The following is a 15,824-nucleotide window of genomic DNA, read 5'->3' as shown; positions in this document are numbered from 1 at the left end:
AGCCCCAGAGGGCCCCCTGAGGGCCCCCTTGGTTCTGAGTACATGGCCAGTAGTGGAAGAGCTGGGATGGATCTGCCCGACTTCTAGGTTGAGAAAAGCACCTGAAGCTTCAGACTTGTCCTTCCAGGAGCACCCTTGTAGCCTTCAGAGGACAGGACAAAAGAATTAGGAGATGCTGATCCAGGAGACCTGAATCTGCCATGGTTTGCCCAGTGGTGCTGGCCAGCTATTTCCTCCCTGGGCCTCTACTCCCCAAGCCTGTCATCCTCCCCAGCAACCCTCCTCCCTCCTGCCACTGCTGAGACAGACAAGAAGACTCAGGGTCTGTCTAGTCTCCAAGCAGGCAGAGAGCAGGGTTCTTCATGGCGGGGGGGGTGGGGGGGTGGGGGGGTGGATGTCTAGGGCCAAGTTTGGCTCAACTATAGTGGAAGGAAAGTCACGTGCCCTGTACCTCTGCTTCACTGTTTCTTTCCTCTTTTTCCCTTCCCCCTCCCCCAACCCTAACCCTATATGCTTCTCTGTCATGAAAAAGGTCACAAACTTGCATGCAAACATAGCCGGTTTTGAACATCAATGCTACCATTTGGTGGCTGTGTGCCCCTGGGTGAGTCATTTGACCTCTCTGAGCCTCAGTTTCTTCATCTAGACACATGGAATGACAACACTTCACAGGGTTTCAAGGAAGGAATGAGATAACCTTTGAAGAGATCCTGGCAAATAGGAGGCTCTCCATAAATGGACCTTCTTTTCCTTTCCTCTGCCAGACAATTTTCCAGTTCCTGGACTACTCTCTTTCTATGCAAAAAGGAAACTTCTGGGTACACTAGTTTCCAGTCAAGCATTAGGAGCTTAGGGCAGATGTACTCCTGCCAGAGAAGGCAACACTTAGCCCGCAGCAAGGCGGGGCTTGTGGGGCAGCAGGAGACATTTCTGGCTAGCTGGTAGCCTTTCTGGGCACCTCCCAAGTCACACCCTGTGCTTGACTGTCCCTACACACAGGCTGATTCTAGAATCTGTGAAAAGATTTGCTGCTCCAGTTTGCAAAAATAGCAGTGTCTGATTTGGGGAGTGGGGATAGGGCAGCCAGCTGTCTTCCCCAGAGAGCCACGAGGCCCTCCCCACTCCCCCCCAACCCAGCCTCCTGCTGACCAGCCTGCTTCTCCTGCTCCAGCCTCCTCCCAGCCCCACACCCTCCCCTCCCCCATCCCAGGAACATCTGGTTCCAATCTCCTCCAGATGCTGTGGCCAAGCTGTTTTACGGCCAATCACCTCAGCTCAGCTTCCTGAAGGCCTCCCTCCATTTGGGGGAATGGTCCCTCCTCATCCCTTTCCTTGGGACCCCAGCCACTTCTTTTCCTAACACAGAGAAGAGATGCACACCAAAACCATACAAAACTGTGAGGGTCCTCAGAACTGGCACCTCCCCTCCCACTACCTTGGGAGAACTGTCATCCATTCAAGATTAAAAGAACGTTGCTAGCCCAGAAGGGAAGGAATAGGCAGAGGAGACCAAAACAGGGAGGTGGAGGCATGAGTGTGTGTGTCCATGTGTATGTGTTGAGTCTATGTGTTTGGGCTATGCCCCACTTGTAACCTGGAAACACCCCTTGGTGGCCTCTGCCTCATTTTCCCTCCCTGCCTGTACTGGAGTGGGGCTAACTTGGAATCCCTTGGCTGGACAGTGGCAGCCACAGCCCAGGGTAGTCCCTCACCTTGTGGCTCTCTGTGGCAGCCAAGCGTGTCTTCTAAACCCAGCACAGGGAGGTGGTGTTTCCGTGTGTTTGCGTGTGCACCCACTCTCATGTAGACCTCTTTTCCCTCCACCAGGTCAGATTAGAGAAACACAGTCCAGAAGGGACCCCAGGGCAGATTCCAGCGAGTGCCCTGACCCAGCTCTGACGAGCGCCTTGAGCAGCACAGGGCTGGCAGTATGCCAGAGAGCAGCCATCTGGAGAGAGGAAGGAGAAGCAGGCTCTCTGGAGAAACCTGCATGTGGCTCCACCCCCACCCCCACCTCAGTTTGCTGCCTTCATCCCCCACTAAGAGGACACTGGGAGTCAATCTTTTCCTAAGAAACCCAGAGGGCTCACAAAAGGAAGACTAAAGCCTGCTCCTCTGGGAGGATTCCAAAAACCCCTCTGGGGTGGGGTGGGGGTGTCCTGACCAGAGGTGGAAGGATGGATCCTGGAGGTCACTCCCCATCCATGGAATTCTGGACACCAGTGCTGCCCACTACTCCTTTAAAAGAAGGCTCCTTGGCATTTGTGACTCCACAGCCCCCCCTGGTGTTATTCAGGATGGAGGCGCAGCCTTGGTCAGCCAGAAGAGATGTGGAGGAGACCCTTGAGAGGGCCACATATTCAGATAGGCCTGCCCATGTCTTACAGCCCAGGTGGTCCCTGGCATACATGAGGGAGGACAGGACAGTGCAATGGGAAGATTCCAGCCTCTGAATCAAACCCAGGCACTGTCGCCTACCTGGCAATCCTTTTAACTTCTTTGTGCCTCAGTTTCTTTATCTGTTAAGTGGGAATACTACAGCACAGGGCCATTGTGAAGCTGATGTGTGTGAAAGCACCTGGCCAGATGCCTGGCCCATAATAGGCCCTCAGGAAGTGGTCATTTGCCCTTCAGCTTTCCCCTAGCCCAAGGAGGCTATGCCCCAAGCTCTGGATGACACATGTTCATTTGGCCCTGAGCCCAGGCAAGTGTCAGTGAGGTGACTCTAATTTTTCTGGAGCTTTCATACTCTGGCAGAGGATAATTTTAATAAGTCCATAATAATAGACGCAGAGGTGACTCAGATCTGCAAATGAGGAGCCCTGCTGGGGAGGGGACATTTGGGCTCTGGGGGAGGGAAATTCAGTAGCATCTGGGGTTGATGCAGTGTCAGGCTGCTGCACTGGGAAGGGCTCCAAAAAGAGGACCTTGGTTAGGTCTCCAGATTGCTGTAGGTTCTCCTCTAAGAAGCCTCAGTTTCCCCTTCTGCAAAGTGCAAGGTCATAAGTACCAAAAGACCTTCAAAGTCCCTTCCAAGCTAGAGATATGGCTCTGCTCTCTGAGCTCTGCCTCCCACAGCAAGATTTGGAACACCCTTGGAGACAGTTCCAGATGTCTTGTCCTGGGGGGCATCCCCATTTGAGTTCCTCTGTGCTTGTGCAACTTGCCTAGTCAGAACTACCCCTCCCAGAGCCCAAAGAGAGTCGGGGCTCTCAGGCCATGGTGGTTTATTGATGCAAGCACAACACAGGCGGGTGTGCCCCCAGCTCAGGGCAGACACAGGGCCAGGGGAGAGCAGTGGGCCACCCCCACAGCAATGCTGTCAGCAGAGGCAGAAAAGGCCTGGGGGCCCATGTCCTCTCCTCCATGCATCTCCCAGGGCCCCCAGACCTGTTCTGTGCCACAGAGACAGCTGACCACACCACTCCCTGTGGCTACACAAGAGGCAACCAGCTGTCCCACCTGTGCCCTTACTGAGATATGGCCTTGGCCTGCTGGCCCCTTCTGTACTTCATCACAGAAATCCGTCTCTCACTGTGGGGGCTGTTGTCCTCTGCCTGACATCATCTCCGTCATCCCCCAAACAGCTAGCTGCCTTCATCCACACCTCTACCCAACACCCCCCCGACCTGGTCCGCTTATCTCGGGGGTTCACCCTCACCACCCTCATGACCCATACAAAAGTAGGAAATTGGCAAAAACGCTGGGAAGCCCAGGAAGACTTCATCAAGAACTCCCCAGGGAAGGAGCTCTTTGCCAACAGGCTCGCAGTGGGGAGTAGACAGTGCCAGTGGGTGGGGTGTGAGGTGCGGTGGCAGGGAAGCCACAGTCCAGGTCACACACGGGCACAGGGCAGTCACGGAACCGTGGCAAAGAGAGCGAGCAAAGCGCACAGTCAGGCAGGGTGCCAGGGCTCTTAGGGAAAGCCCTCAATTCTAGTTCCACACTGGGTCCCCTCGGAGCGTGAGGCCGCCCATTCCTGGCCTAAAAGGGGTACCTCTGGGTCTCAGGGGTCTCTTTCCCCCTCCTCAACCCCAGTGGCTGCCATTGGGGGAACCAGACCTCAGTGCTCTGAGCAAGAGAGAAGGTATGCTGGGGTATTTATCATCTCCAGGTAAGAAAGGAAAAGTCCCAACATCCCGGAGCCCCCAAAGCCGAGAGGAAAAAGAGGGCCCCTTTCTAGAGGGCAGGTGGAGAAAGGAAGGGACAGCTCTCCCCATGCAGGAAGAGGGTGCTGGGAGTCAAGGAGCAGCTGGGGGGCAGAGCGGTGCAAGAGGCTATGTATAGAGGGAAAGGGCCAGGCCTGAAGTGGGAGGTCCCCGGCCCAGCAGAGCGGGGAGGGGCATTCTGTGGTTGGCCCTGAGTGGGGTGGGCGGGGCTAAAAAGGAGCACCCCGCATCTCTCTGCTGTGCCTCTGGGGGCGGGCAAGCAACTCGTGGGCTTTGGCTAGGGTGGGCTGCTCAGCGAAAGCCCCCAGGCTGAGAGTCTCCGTTAAGTGGAGGCCGGAATGAAGCAAGAAACAGCAGGACGGGGAAACCGGGAATGGGGAAATCTCCAGAGATCTACCCTCCTTCCACCAACCTACCGCGGCTAAGAAGCCTTTCCAAGTCCGCCAGACGTTGAATAGGCCACGCCCACCAAGGGGACCGCCCTCTGTTGCCTCTAACGCCTGCGGGGTGGGGAAGGGGGAGGCCGTGGCGTGGAGGGAGCGGTTGGGGGGGGGGCAGGGGAGAGAAAGCCAGCTCCCTGAACCTAGGCCACCCATCGCCACCCTGCCTGTCATCTCTCTCTAGCCCCCCACCTCCCCAGGAGTCCCTAGCGGCCCACGCTGATGTTGCAGGTTTTGCAGCTGGGGTCTTTCTTGGCGTCAGCAGTGGACAGGCTCATGAGCTGGTGCCCGCTGATCTCCCCCAAGGTGCCCAGGGACAGGTCGACGGGCTCGGTATAGATGATCTCCAGGATGAGGTCCTGGGCATGGCGGAAGATCAGCTCCCCATCCTCCACGCTGCAGGTCAGGAACTTGTTGCAGGCAATGTCCAGGAGGGGCAGGCGGTCACGGCAGAAGCGGTCCCCCAGGGAGCCCTTGGGGGCCAGCACCAGGATGGCGTAGTGGTAAGCTGTGTACATACAGTAGAAGTCTGCAAAGTAGAGGTTGGTGCTGGGGTTGAAAAGGCGCTGGGCAGGGATCTGGAAGCGCCAGCGGCCGTAGGGGGAGTCCTGAGGCGGCTGGCCTGTGTTGAACTCTGTGTTGCAGCTGAAGAAGACGCCGTGGAGCATGCCACTGGTTGGAGAGCCATGGCTGCCGCTGTTGTCCTTCAGGTAGGGCTGCAGCATGTTCCCGCAGTGGGTCCTAACCACCCCCGGGGAAAAATGCCAAAGGGAAGAGAAAATGCCGCTGGTTAGCTGGGCTGAGGCTTGGCTGCTGTGTATGGTTGAGAAGGGAGCCAGCGCAGCACCCCGCTCTCCCACCCGCTGCCGCCTCCATCAGTCACAAATAGAACATTCCAGAATGTGAGAGCAGGGAGAGCCCTGGAGATGGGCTGATGCAGCCCACTCCTTCGCAGAGGAGATGTCTGAACCTACCACTCCCCAGTTTAAAACCCTTTAATGGGGCTTTCATGAAAAGCAGGGCTATCACGATCTGTCCTTTCTAACCCCACCTCCCAACACCCCCACATCCATAGGTAAGATCCTCCAGCCACATGTGAACCCCAACTTTCCTGCCTCTGTGCCTTTGCAGTGCTCTTCTCTCTGCCTGGACTGCCTTTCCCACCTCCTTTCACCTACCCTGGCAAATTCCTAATCATCCATCAAGGCCCAGCATAGGTATCCCCTGCTCTCAAAATCTTCCAGGAGCATCAGGCATTTGTATTCAACAAAACCATGTGCAGACACTGAATTTTACTCAACAATCACACACACACTCATTACATTCCATCTGTCTGTACTGTCCCCCCGATAGACTCTGAGGTTTTCAAGAGGGGGCACTCTGCCTTTATTCACATTTATATCCTAGCACATATGGGTGCTTTCTGACTCTTTCTTACTTGCTGAAAGAGGAGCTCAAACTGGGCCAGTGAGCTCACCACACACCTCACTGCCTCTCTTCTTTAGTACAAACACCAAAGATCTCCCTTGTTCCCTGCTGCCCTGGGGTAGGGTCAGAACGCCCCACCCCAGCTGAATGCAATGACAAAGACAGTAAGAGTAGCAGCTTGCCCTAGTCCAGCCTTAGAAGGACAATGTCTTGGAGCAGTGTCAGCAGGCCTGGGGAGGATGGGCAGCCCCAGACCCAGCCTCACCCTTGCCTGGTCCTGGAAGTCTCAAGTAACTAGTGGCTTTCTGGGCTTCAGGCTCTCCATCTGTAGGCTGAGTGGGTTGGACCAGATCATCAATTGGATTGAATATTTCTGGACTACAGAGCCCCTCTCTTTCTTCCCCGAAGGAAATTATACATAGGCGGTCCATAGGCAATAAAATTGAAGATGCTCCAGCTGAATGATAGGTGTGGGGCCCACCAAGACTCAGCCTGATTTCTTCAACAACCCGTCAGTACCCCCCTCTCCCCCCACCCCAAAGTGCCCTGAGATAGCTTCCTGGAGCCTCCAGGCTATCCAGCACACAGTTGGAAAACAATGACCCTTCATGCATGGAAACCTGTCGCTCTGTGCTACCCTCACCACCTCCCCCAGGGACCCAGGGCTTGAACTGGAGAGATGGCTGACCCTTGGCATTAGAACCCAGTGAAAGGAACTGTCCCAAAGGAGGAACAAACCCGAGATCTCGTTCACCCAGGCCAGTTAGCATGGTTCCCCCAGGCAGCCCCATCCCAAGGAGAGTCCTCTCCTTCCTTGGAGCCCAATCCCAAACAGCCAGCCACCCCCCCCCCCCCCGCCCAGAGCCAGCCTGTGATAAGATGCCATGGGGACTCTGGTCTGGCAATGAAAAGGTGGGGGTGATGTCAGACAGCCAGGCTGTGTGGGCAAAGCAGAGCCAGGGGAGGAAGGAGAGACCCAGGCCCTGCTAGGGGCCATGCTGTACCTGGCATGCTGGAAGTACTCCTTGTGGTGGTTGCGGTAGAAGACAGAGAAGCGGAGCATGCGGCCTGCGATCTGTTCAGCCTTCTCCTGCAGCTGGGCCAGGTGTTCCTTGGCATAGTCTGCAAGAGTCCAGGCTGGTAAGCCCAGGGCCAGACTGAGCATCACAGCCTCCCACACTCACCCACTGTGCACATTGAACACCAGCCCACAACTGTCCTCAGAGCAACAGGGGATACCAAAGAGTTACAGCACCTTGGACCACATAGGAACAGGCCAGGTGGCCCAGCTGGGAACATGGACAGCTGGGTGCACCTCTGCACCCTCGCTGCCAGAGGCTCAGGGCTCTGAGTCAGAAAGGGGCAGGGGCTGCCCAGTTAGACAATCACGCTGGGGACCCCAGGAGCTGTAATCACTAGCTATCCTCATGTGAAGAGGACCAGCAAGCAAAGGAAGGATTGAGAGGGGAGAATTTGAGGTCCTCTAGGGAGAACTCAAACCCAGCAGGCAAAAGGCTGTGGAAGCCAGTGGTAATTACAGGTGGGGGCTCATGAGGAGATCACAGAGCACTGAAGTGAATGGTTAGCCGGACCAGGGTCTGAGGCAGTGAGTGCATCTGCACCCCAGGAGAAGCAGGGAAGGCTGGAAACAGGATGGTAAGATTGGACACCTCCCAGGGCCAGGATCAGAGTCTGGGGCCCTGGGGCCCAGGCAGGGTGGCTGCTAGCCAAGACAGAGCCTTTGTACAAATTAGAAAAAGGTGCCCTTTCCTCCTTGCTGATGTAGCCCTGGCCAGGGTGCTGGGTTTGGCAAGAGTAGTGTGGACTGGACTGCAGCCATCCCCAACTCCCCAGTTTGAATTAAACTTCCACCACGTGTGGAGTTCTGGGGTAAACCCAGAGGCTTTCCCCACAAGGAGTGGGAGCACCTCCAGAGAGTGGGGTTTTGCAGCCGAGCTAAGAAAAAGCACCACTCAAAAGAGAATGGCATGTCAAGGAGACTTGGGGCATAGGCCTTGGCAGAGGATGGAACCAGCAGCTTCAGAGGCCCGGGGCTAAGAATGTTCCCTGCCCCTTCCTTGTGACAGAGAGAGATCTGGAGCAATTCTCACTGTGGACACCAAAGGAATGGAATATTGTGGGGCAGATCGTGGGTCATCCACGACCAAGTACACATAAGCCTGGTGTTTGTTCATGCTGGAATTTGCCAACTGAATTCTGCTAAGAGGTTTGCAGGACCACCGAACAGGGGTCATTTTCCAGGCTAAGTGGAGCCTCAAGACAAGCAAATGTGATGACCTACTGAGTATCCATCTACCGACGATGGATGAACAATGTGTAGTCCGCACATACAATTGTTCAGCCTTGTAGAGGAAGGACGTTTTGACATATGCTCAACGTGGATGAATCTTGGGGACATTATGCTGAGCAAAATAAGCCAGTTGCAGAAGAACAAATACTGTGATTCCCCTCACGTGAAGTACCAACAGTAGTCAAATTTACAGACCCAGAAAGTGGAATGGTGGTTGCCAGGGACTGGAGTGAGGAGGGAAGGGAGAGCTGCTGTTTAATGGGGTTAGAGTTTCAGTTTGGGAAGTTGAAATAGTTCTGGAGGTCAGTGGCACACCAGTGTGAACGTACTTAATACTACTGAGCTATACATTTAACAATGGTTAAAATGGGAAATTTTGTGTTGGTGTGCATTTTACTACAGTTCAGAAAAACATGCTTGCCCCAAGCCAGAAAAGTAATTCCATGCCTGTACGGGAATGGTATTGTCAACATGTTTAGCAGGGCTTACGTCTGCCTCCTGTGTCAGACTGCAGGTTTGTTGCGGGCAGGCGCGAGGCTCATCCATGAGTATCTCCCTGACAGCCTGAGCATAGAGCCTGTATACAGCAGGTGTTCCTAAGTGTGTGCTGGGGTAAGATCACAACTAAGCCAGATGTGCTAAAGCAGCAGGACAGCAGGGCCTCACCCCCAGTGCAGAACTCGACTGTCTCGCTCCAGCCCGACACCAGGTACTCTCCATCACTCTGCTTTACGGCGGTCTGCACGGCCACGCTGTACTCTGTGCGGGGGCTCAGGAACCAGTGGCCTCTCACTGTCATGGGCAGTGGCACGGCCTTGGCCACAAGCTTGGTGGGGACATCCTGAGAAATGGGATACAGACGGAGAGCCAAGAGTCAAACTGGGAGTCACGTCCAATCTTGGCATTCTGCCAGACCTCACACTCCCCAGATGGCACCTGGGCCACCTGAGGAGGGCCAAAGTCTCCAAGATTCAATGGCTTGGTGCCCTGGCCACCATTTTCCTGAGGAAGGAAGCAGTGGCCATTGGGAAGGCCATTTTGATAGCCCCCAGCCTCCACCCCTCATCAATGCCCCCTGACACCCACTCTCTTGGGAACTAGGGAGAAAGGCCACTAGGGTGGAGGCCGAAAAGTTGAGGGCGGTGAGACCTCCGTTTTCGAGGGAGACTTCGAGAGCTCTGCACACTGCAGTGCCGTCTCCACGGCAACGGCAAATGCTGAGAGCCAGGGAGGAAGGGAAAATATCCTTATTCTTTGGGGGGGGAGGGTTAAGGGGGTGGTGTTGAACATTCACGTCACCGTGGCAACTGGCCTGCCAAAAGACACCCAGATCGGGAGAGCCAGTTCCAAAGAGAGAGAGGGTGAGTAACCCACATGATACGGTCGTCGTGGGAACCAGCTCCTTCCCACCTCACTCTTCCCCCTTCATCTCTGCCAGCTTGAGAAGGTGGGAGCCTTCCTCCCGCCCACCCCCACACTGCTCTGACCCAGGGAAAGGACACTCCAGCCAGCGGAGGACTCTCTCATGTTTCTTTCCTAAACCCAGCCACACCACTAAGCCAGAGGGCCAGGGCCAGAGAGGATCACAGGGGCCTAAGAGGCGTCCTTGAGGACCAAGCAAAGGGCTCCACCCCTGCCCATGGCCCGAGTGGCCCACACAGTCAACAACAAAGCTGCTTCCTGAGTCGGGGGCTTTGTTGGATCCTGAGACACCAGCCCCAAGTGTGATGTCTGTGCCCCCCCACACACCCCCACACCCCCCGCCCCTCCCCCCTGCCCAGGTTTTCCTGATCCGTCTGAAGCCCAGTCTTGATGCCGATAATGGTGTCCATGGTGGCTGGGCCCCAAGCCAGACACCACGCAAACATTACCTCACCAAAGCCTCTCACAAGCCTGCGGGGGCTGGCATTGTTATTCCCTTTTTACCAGTGAAGGAACTTGGGCTCAGAGAGGCTAAAGAACTTTCCTAAGATTACACAGGGTAATCTGAACCAGGCTTCTCTGACTCCCGACGATCACCCACAAGCATTCCATCACCCTGCTCCCTTTAAGGAGGGGTGTAAACAAGAGGCCCTCTGCACACCCTCCACTCACCCGGTGCTTGAACTTGTTGGAGTTCTTATTCTCCTTCTTGTTAAGGTCAATGAAGTAATGGGTGACCCTCTCCAGGTCACTGTTCTCCATGGCCCAGGAGATGCGGAAGGAGTCACAGGTGATGTTGTTGACCTCGATGCTGTGGGGCGTGGACAGCAGCTCCATGCTCCCCTGTGGCTTGGCTCCTTTGGGGACTGATGGGAGAGGAAGAATTAGCAGCTTCCTCCCTGCCACCGAATTTTCTGGAATGTCTTGCTCCCACCATCTCTTGCAAATTGGAACCTTGGGGATAATCCACTGATTACACCTGCCTCATCCAATCTGATGGGAAGATTGCATGGGAAGATTGCACGGTGGAGGGGTAAGACCAAAGGTGGGATGGGGTGTCCCCCCTGGGGGGTTCTTGGCTCTCCTCAGAGGGGTCTGCTGAGCAGACGCACCTGACAGGTGGCAAAGGCAGTGGGAATGCTGCAGACGCCAGGCAGGACAGATTTGCAGCAGATGGAACCGAGGAGGGGGGCTCTCAGCCAGCAGGCGTGAAAAGAGAAAGGGGGTGGGGGTGGGGAGAGCTGTGCGAGGCGTAGGAGAGACAGGAAGCACCCACGGAGGAGACCGGTGTGAGGGTTGAGGCAGGCAGAGGGCACTGGCAGCCGAGAGGCCAAGGGTGACAGGTCGCTCCGGCTTGGGCCACCCTCGTCTCTAGGGGTGACTCAGGGAGGGTCACCAAGATGCAGGGCTAGGAGGACAAGTGCCACGGAGATGCCCTTGGATACACTGGTGGCGGGAGGGGGCAGCGTGGGCCACAGCTCTTCTTTCACCCATGACTTTTCAACTATCACTCTCTCCTTTCAGCTGATCCTCTGTTGCTTGACTTGTTTAAATAATTGGTTTTACCTTTGACATTTTCCTCAGGCATCTGTGTGGTAATAATAACTGCATAAGCATCATATCGTGCAAACCTCACAATAGGTAGGTACTCTTATTGCCCCCCATTTTATTTTATTTATTTGTTTTTAAAGTAGGCTTCATGCCCAGCACAGAGCCCAATGTGGGGTTTGAACTCAAGCCCCTGAGATAAAGAGTCGGATGCTTAACTGACTGAGCCACTCAGGGGCCCCTATCCCCATTTTACAGATGGGTTAACTGAGGTGTGGGGGGGTACCAAGATGCCAAAGGTCACACAGCCTAAAAAATGATTTGAATTCACATCTGACTCCAGAGCTCAAACTCTTTATCATTAAGCCAAGGTTGTGTCCCCTCGTGTGTGCGTGTGCGTGTGTGTGTGACATGTGTGGCATGTGTATATGCATAGGTGCACATGGTTTTATTGCTATTTATTTTTCTTCCTTCTATCCTTCCCTTTCAAGTAACTGCATTTTCTCTCACCTTCCTCTTCTCTCACCTTTGCTTTTTCTACCCCGGCTGCTCTTCCAGGTATAAAAGGACCATAGCACTGTCACTCACCTGTGCTTTTGCTAGGAAGATCTGACCCTGTCCTTGACTGTGGCCTGGCTCATGAGGTCTGGGAAACAGGGTGGGGAAGGGAGAGGGAGTGGGGAGAGACTGTCTCTGGGACAAGAACATGAATGTGGGTTGGACTTGCTCCCGGGCATTTGCTTAGTGCCCAGTGAAGCTCATGCTTTCCTGGTTCTTTCTCAAGCCCCGTCCAAGCACACCTCAGCTTTCTGGAAAGTGGTTTCCTTTTCTCCCCTTCTGCTTCTTCTCTTCTCTTTGCCCAGGTGCTAAGGGTAAGGGTACCTTGTACCTTCGAAAGCAGGTACTTCTATTTATAGCTTCCAGAAGATCCAACCCACACTCTCCTGTCAATTAAGCCTGTTGTGGAGCCTAATACCTCTAAATTCATCCGTGGGCTGCCTGAGTGGCAGGCACAGGGTGAAGGATATGGGTGATGGCTTTTACCTATTCCAGGGTGTCCCCTGAGCCCTTGTTTCATTTGAGCTTCTTACCCTAAAGCGTGAGCCTGCCTGTTGTGAAGTCCAGCCAAATGCCGGTGGCTTGTGCACAGAGAATCCTACGGTAAACAAGCATGGGGGTGCTACCAGGTCCACCCAAAAATAAAACAGAATAGGATTGGTAAACAACTGGATGATAATAAACCAGTTTGCAATTCATGGGGACAGATGTGGAGACGTGGGGAGTTGCTATCCTCTGGGCTCCCTGTGAGAAGCTCCCCAGGGAGACACACGCATGCACCCACATACACACACACACACACACACATGCACCAACACAACACACCAACACAGACACAATCCCACGCTAGAAAGGGCCTGAGCCACCACCTCCCATCCACAGGGGATTCAGTCTATGCCTACCCCACATGTGGACACCTATTCCTCAATACTCCTCTCTTCAGAGTCTCCTCCAGAGACGGGGCAGCCATCTTTGCAAGGGGGGGGGTGCATCTCCAGGACCTGGCTCATCCTTTCTTTCTACAGTTCTAGAAAAGCTGAGATTACTCCCCCATGCTAGTTTGGGAGAGTGGTCATGAGTGACACTCGGGAGAACAGCAAAGCCAGGGTGGACCAAGGGTGGGTGTGAGCCCCAGTTCTCCAAGTCCAAGTGACTGGGGAAGGTCGGGGTGTGAGGGACAGGTTGAGACAGGACCTGAGAAACACCCACGCTGCCAAGACAAGCATTTACACACCCACACACAGGTAGGCACATGTGTGCGTGCACACGTATACACACACGCACACATACACTGAATGTGCCCGCCCACACCTGCCGCACACGGGCTGCACACACCTCCTCGGACATTCTCGGTCCCACTCACTCACCTACGCACTCGGGTGCCTCCGCCACGTTCCACATTCTAAGAATGTCCCACAGTTTCCCCTCTACAAGCTGTCACCTCCACACAGACCCACACATGTTCAAGTTCATAGGCTCACGCACACACATATACAGGCACACATTCTCACAAGCTATATTTGGAGGGAAGAGAAAGCCACAGGCGCGTCCTACCTCCACAGAAGGCATACAAAACCCATATGCCTGCTTCAACACACATGTGTATTCACACGCACGTCAACCTCTGCCCATATTCTGATATTCTCTCTCAAGTCTTCCCCAGGCTCAAAGACCCCAGCTATGGAAATGTGGTTTGTCTCTAGCCACACTCTGCCAGCCCTGATCCTTCCCGTGCCAACAGGTTTGCACACCTATGAGAGGCTGCCCACAGACAGTGGCTTCTGCCCACACTCTCCACCTACCTATCCCTTTCTGCTCTGGAGTCGCCCCTCCCCACATAGAAATGCTTTGGTTGCACGCATTCCCTCCCTCACCATGTACTCCCACACACATGACAAGTGATATGTCCACCCCATAAATATACTGCCTCACACTGCCCCCGCCCACATAACCCAAAGGCTACTCAGATAAGTGACCCCCCCACACACACATACCTCACATGTACAAGAAACGTATGTTCCTAAACATGCCACACAGCTGTGGAGACCCACACATGAGCACAGGCGTGTACATACAGAACTATCTACGCAAGCAAACCTCCAGGCTCCTCGCAAGCATGCATACATGCCGTGCACACGGATACCCTTTGCCCATGCCCATCCAGAAAAGCCACCCACAAGCCAGAGGGAAGTCTCTCCCCACCCCACTGTCCCTGTTGGCATCGCTGACTGCAGCAGAATGGTCACGGGGTGACTGACTGTGGTGCCCCGGGGACTGGATCCGGGGGTTAACCTCTTTGCCAAGGCCCTGGGGAACAGGGGACAAGGTCGTTGGCCCTGGCAATCCAGGTGGGTACCGTGGGCAGTGGCAGGCCCCTGGTGCCCCCACCTCCTAGCCCCTTGCCACCTGAGTCCCTCTCAGAATTGACAGCAGGATGCTCTGGGGAGAAAGGGCACTCACCTGGCTCCACTGGGCTCTGCAGAGGAAGACCTGGAAGGGAGGGAAGGGAGAGACCTCTGTGTGGATGTGCTCCCCAGGGAGAGGGGCAGCGGCGACGCCTGGGTCACAGACAGAGGCGCGCTCGCTCTCCTCTCGCTCCTCTCGAGGCTGCCAAAGAGGCTTCTTCCATGCCCCGGCAGGCAGCTCCTGCCGGCTCTGCAGCGCACTGCTGCTGCCCCCAGAGAGGCGATGTTCCCAGCCGAGCGCAAGGAGAGGCAAGAGCGAAATCAAAGCAGCGTGGAGGAGAGAGAGAGAGGCAGAGAAGGCGAGAAAGAACGAGAGAGCCAGACTGAATCTGGCTCCACCAATGGGATCAGTGGCTGCCCAGCGTCAGGTGACGATAAGCAAGCTGGGTCCCTGATCGCTCTGCTCGCTCGCTCTCCTGGGCTGGTGTGGGAGGGGAAAGGGCAGAGGGTCTCCTGGGAAGCTACGGTGATGTCCTCAGAGATAGCAGCGGTGGCTGCCACTCTTTTCCTTGTTTTTCCAGGACAAGCTGCCCTCAGAAGTCCCTCTAACACACCCCTACTTGGAAATCTCTCACTTGAATGCAGCCCCCAAACTTTAGGTGCTGGGAGAGGGGTGGAGCTGTGCTCAAAGCCTTGGGAGCCCCTAAACAGGGATTCTGACTGGGGGAAGGGAAGGGGAGCCATGAAGGGAAAGGGTCCAGATGGGGGATGTGGGGGCGGTGTAGGGGAGGTTGGTTTGTCTTCAGTCTGGATTCTCTCCTCAGGGACTTAGGCTGATCCATGGCTCTATTTTTTTTTTTTTTTTTTTTTTTTTTTTACCAACTCTATCAAAACATATTAGACCTGCAGTCCCAGGGATTCCCAGTTGTCTAGGGAGAGTCCTCTGGCTGCTTAGGTGTCTCTGGGGAAAGGGACAAGAGAGAGGAGTTGTTGGGCAGTGAAGGGTGTGCAGAGGCAAGAAAGGGGGTGGGAAGAACACACAGAGGGCCTGGAATTTTCTCATCCCAGCCAACCATCTGGGCCAGGGAGAGTACTATCTGCTCTCTTATTGACAGGAGGCTTTGCTACCACCAAAGGAAAACTCCAGGGATGCCACTGTGAAGAACACTCAAGGAAATTTGAATCAAGCAACCAACAGTGACAAAGAGTGTGCAGTGTGGAAAAGCATGGGCTTTACAATTAAACAGATACAATTAAAATTCTTGTTCTCTCACTTTCTAGCTGAGTGATCTTGGACTAGTTACTCAATCTCTCAGAGCTTTGATTTCTTCATCTGTCAAGTGACATTATAAACACTGCCATCACTGAGTGAGAAATTATGTAAATCACTAAGCTGTGGGCCTGTACACCAGAAGGGCCCAGTCACCTATCAGAACTGTTATCATTGCCATCATTATTGACAATGTCTGCCTGCAAGGAGCCCACAGTCTTTTAGGGGGAAAAGGGTGGACATAGAGAACAAGAAATATACAACTAAGTTGCA

General features: G+C 54.6%; 1 protein-coding gene across 1 annotated transcript; it reads right to left on the bottom strand.

The window, feature by feature from the left end:
* Positions 1-3,210: 3,210 nt before the first annotated feature.
* On the bottom strand, positions 3,211-14,706 carry LOC122472462 (phytanoyl-CoA 2-hydroxylase interacting protein). Its single transcript, XM_043562040.1, has 5 exons — positions 14,337-14,706; positions 10,443-10,636; positions 9,015-9,189; positions 7,042-7,159; positions 3,211-5,350 (listed from the first exon to the last, which is right to left on the bottom strand). Exons 2-5 carry the CDS (start codon positions 10,605-10,607, stop codon positions 4,816-4,818), a joined length of 993 nt encoding a protein of 330 aa, XP_043417975.1. The 5' UTR covers positions 10,608-10,636; positions 14,337-14,706; the 3' UTR covers positions 3,211-4,815.
* Between the last annotated feature and the right edge of the window lie 1,118 nt (positions 14,707-15,824).

This window comes from Prionailurus bengalensis, chromosome B1 (assembly GCF_016509475.1).
Source record: "Prionailurus bengalensis isolate Pbe53 chromosome B1, Fcat_Pben_1.1_paternal_pri, whole genome shotgun sequence".
Classification (NCBI taxonomy): domain Eukaryota; kingdom Metazoa; phylum Chordata; class Mammalia; order Carnivora; family Felidae; genus Prionailurus; species Prionailurus bengalensis.
Note: the sequence above shows the minus strand (reverse complement) of the source record. Positions and strands in the feature narration are given on the sequence as shown.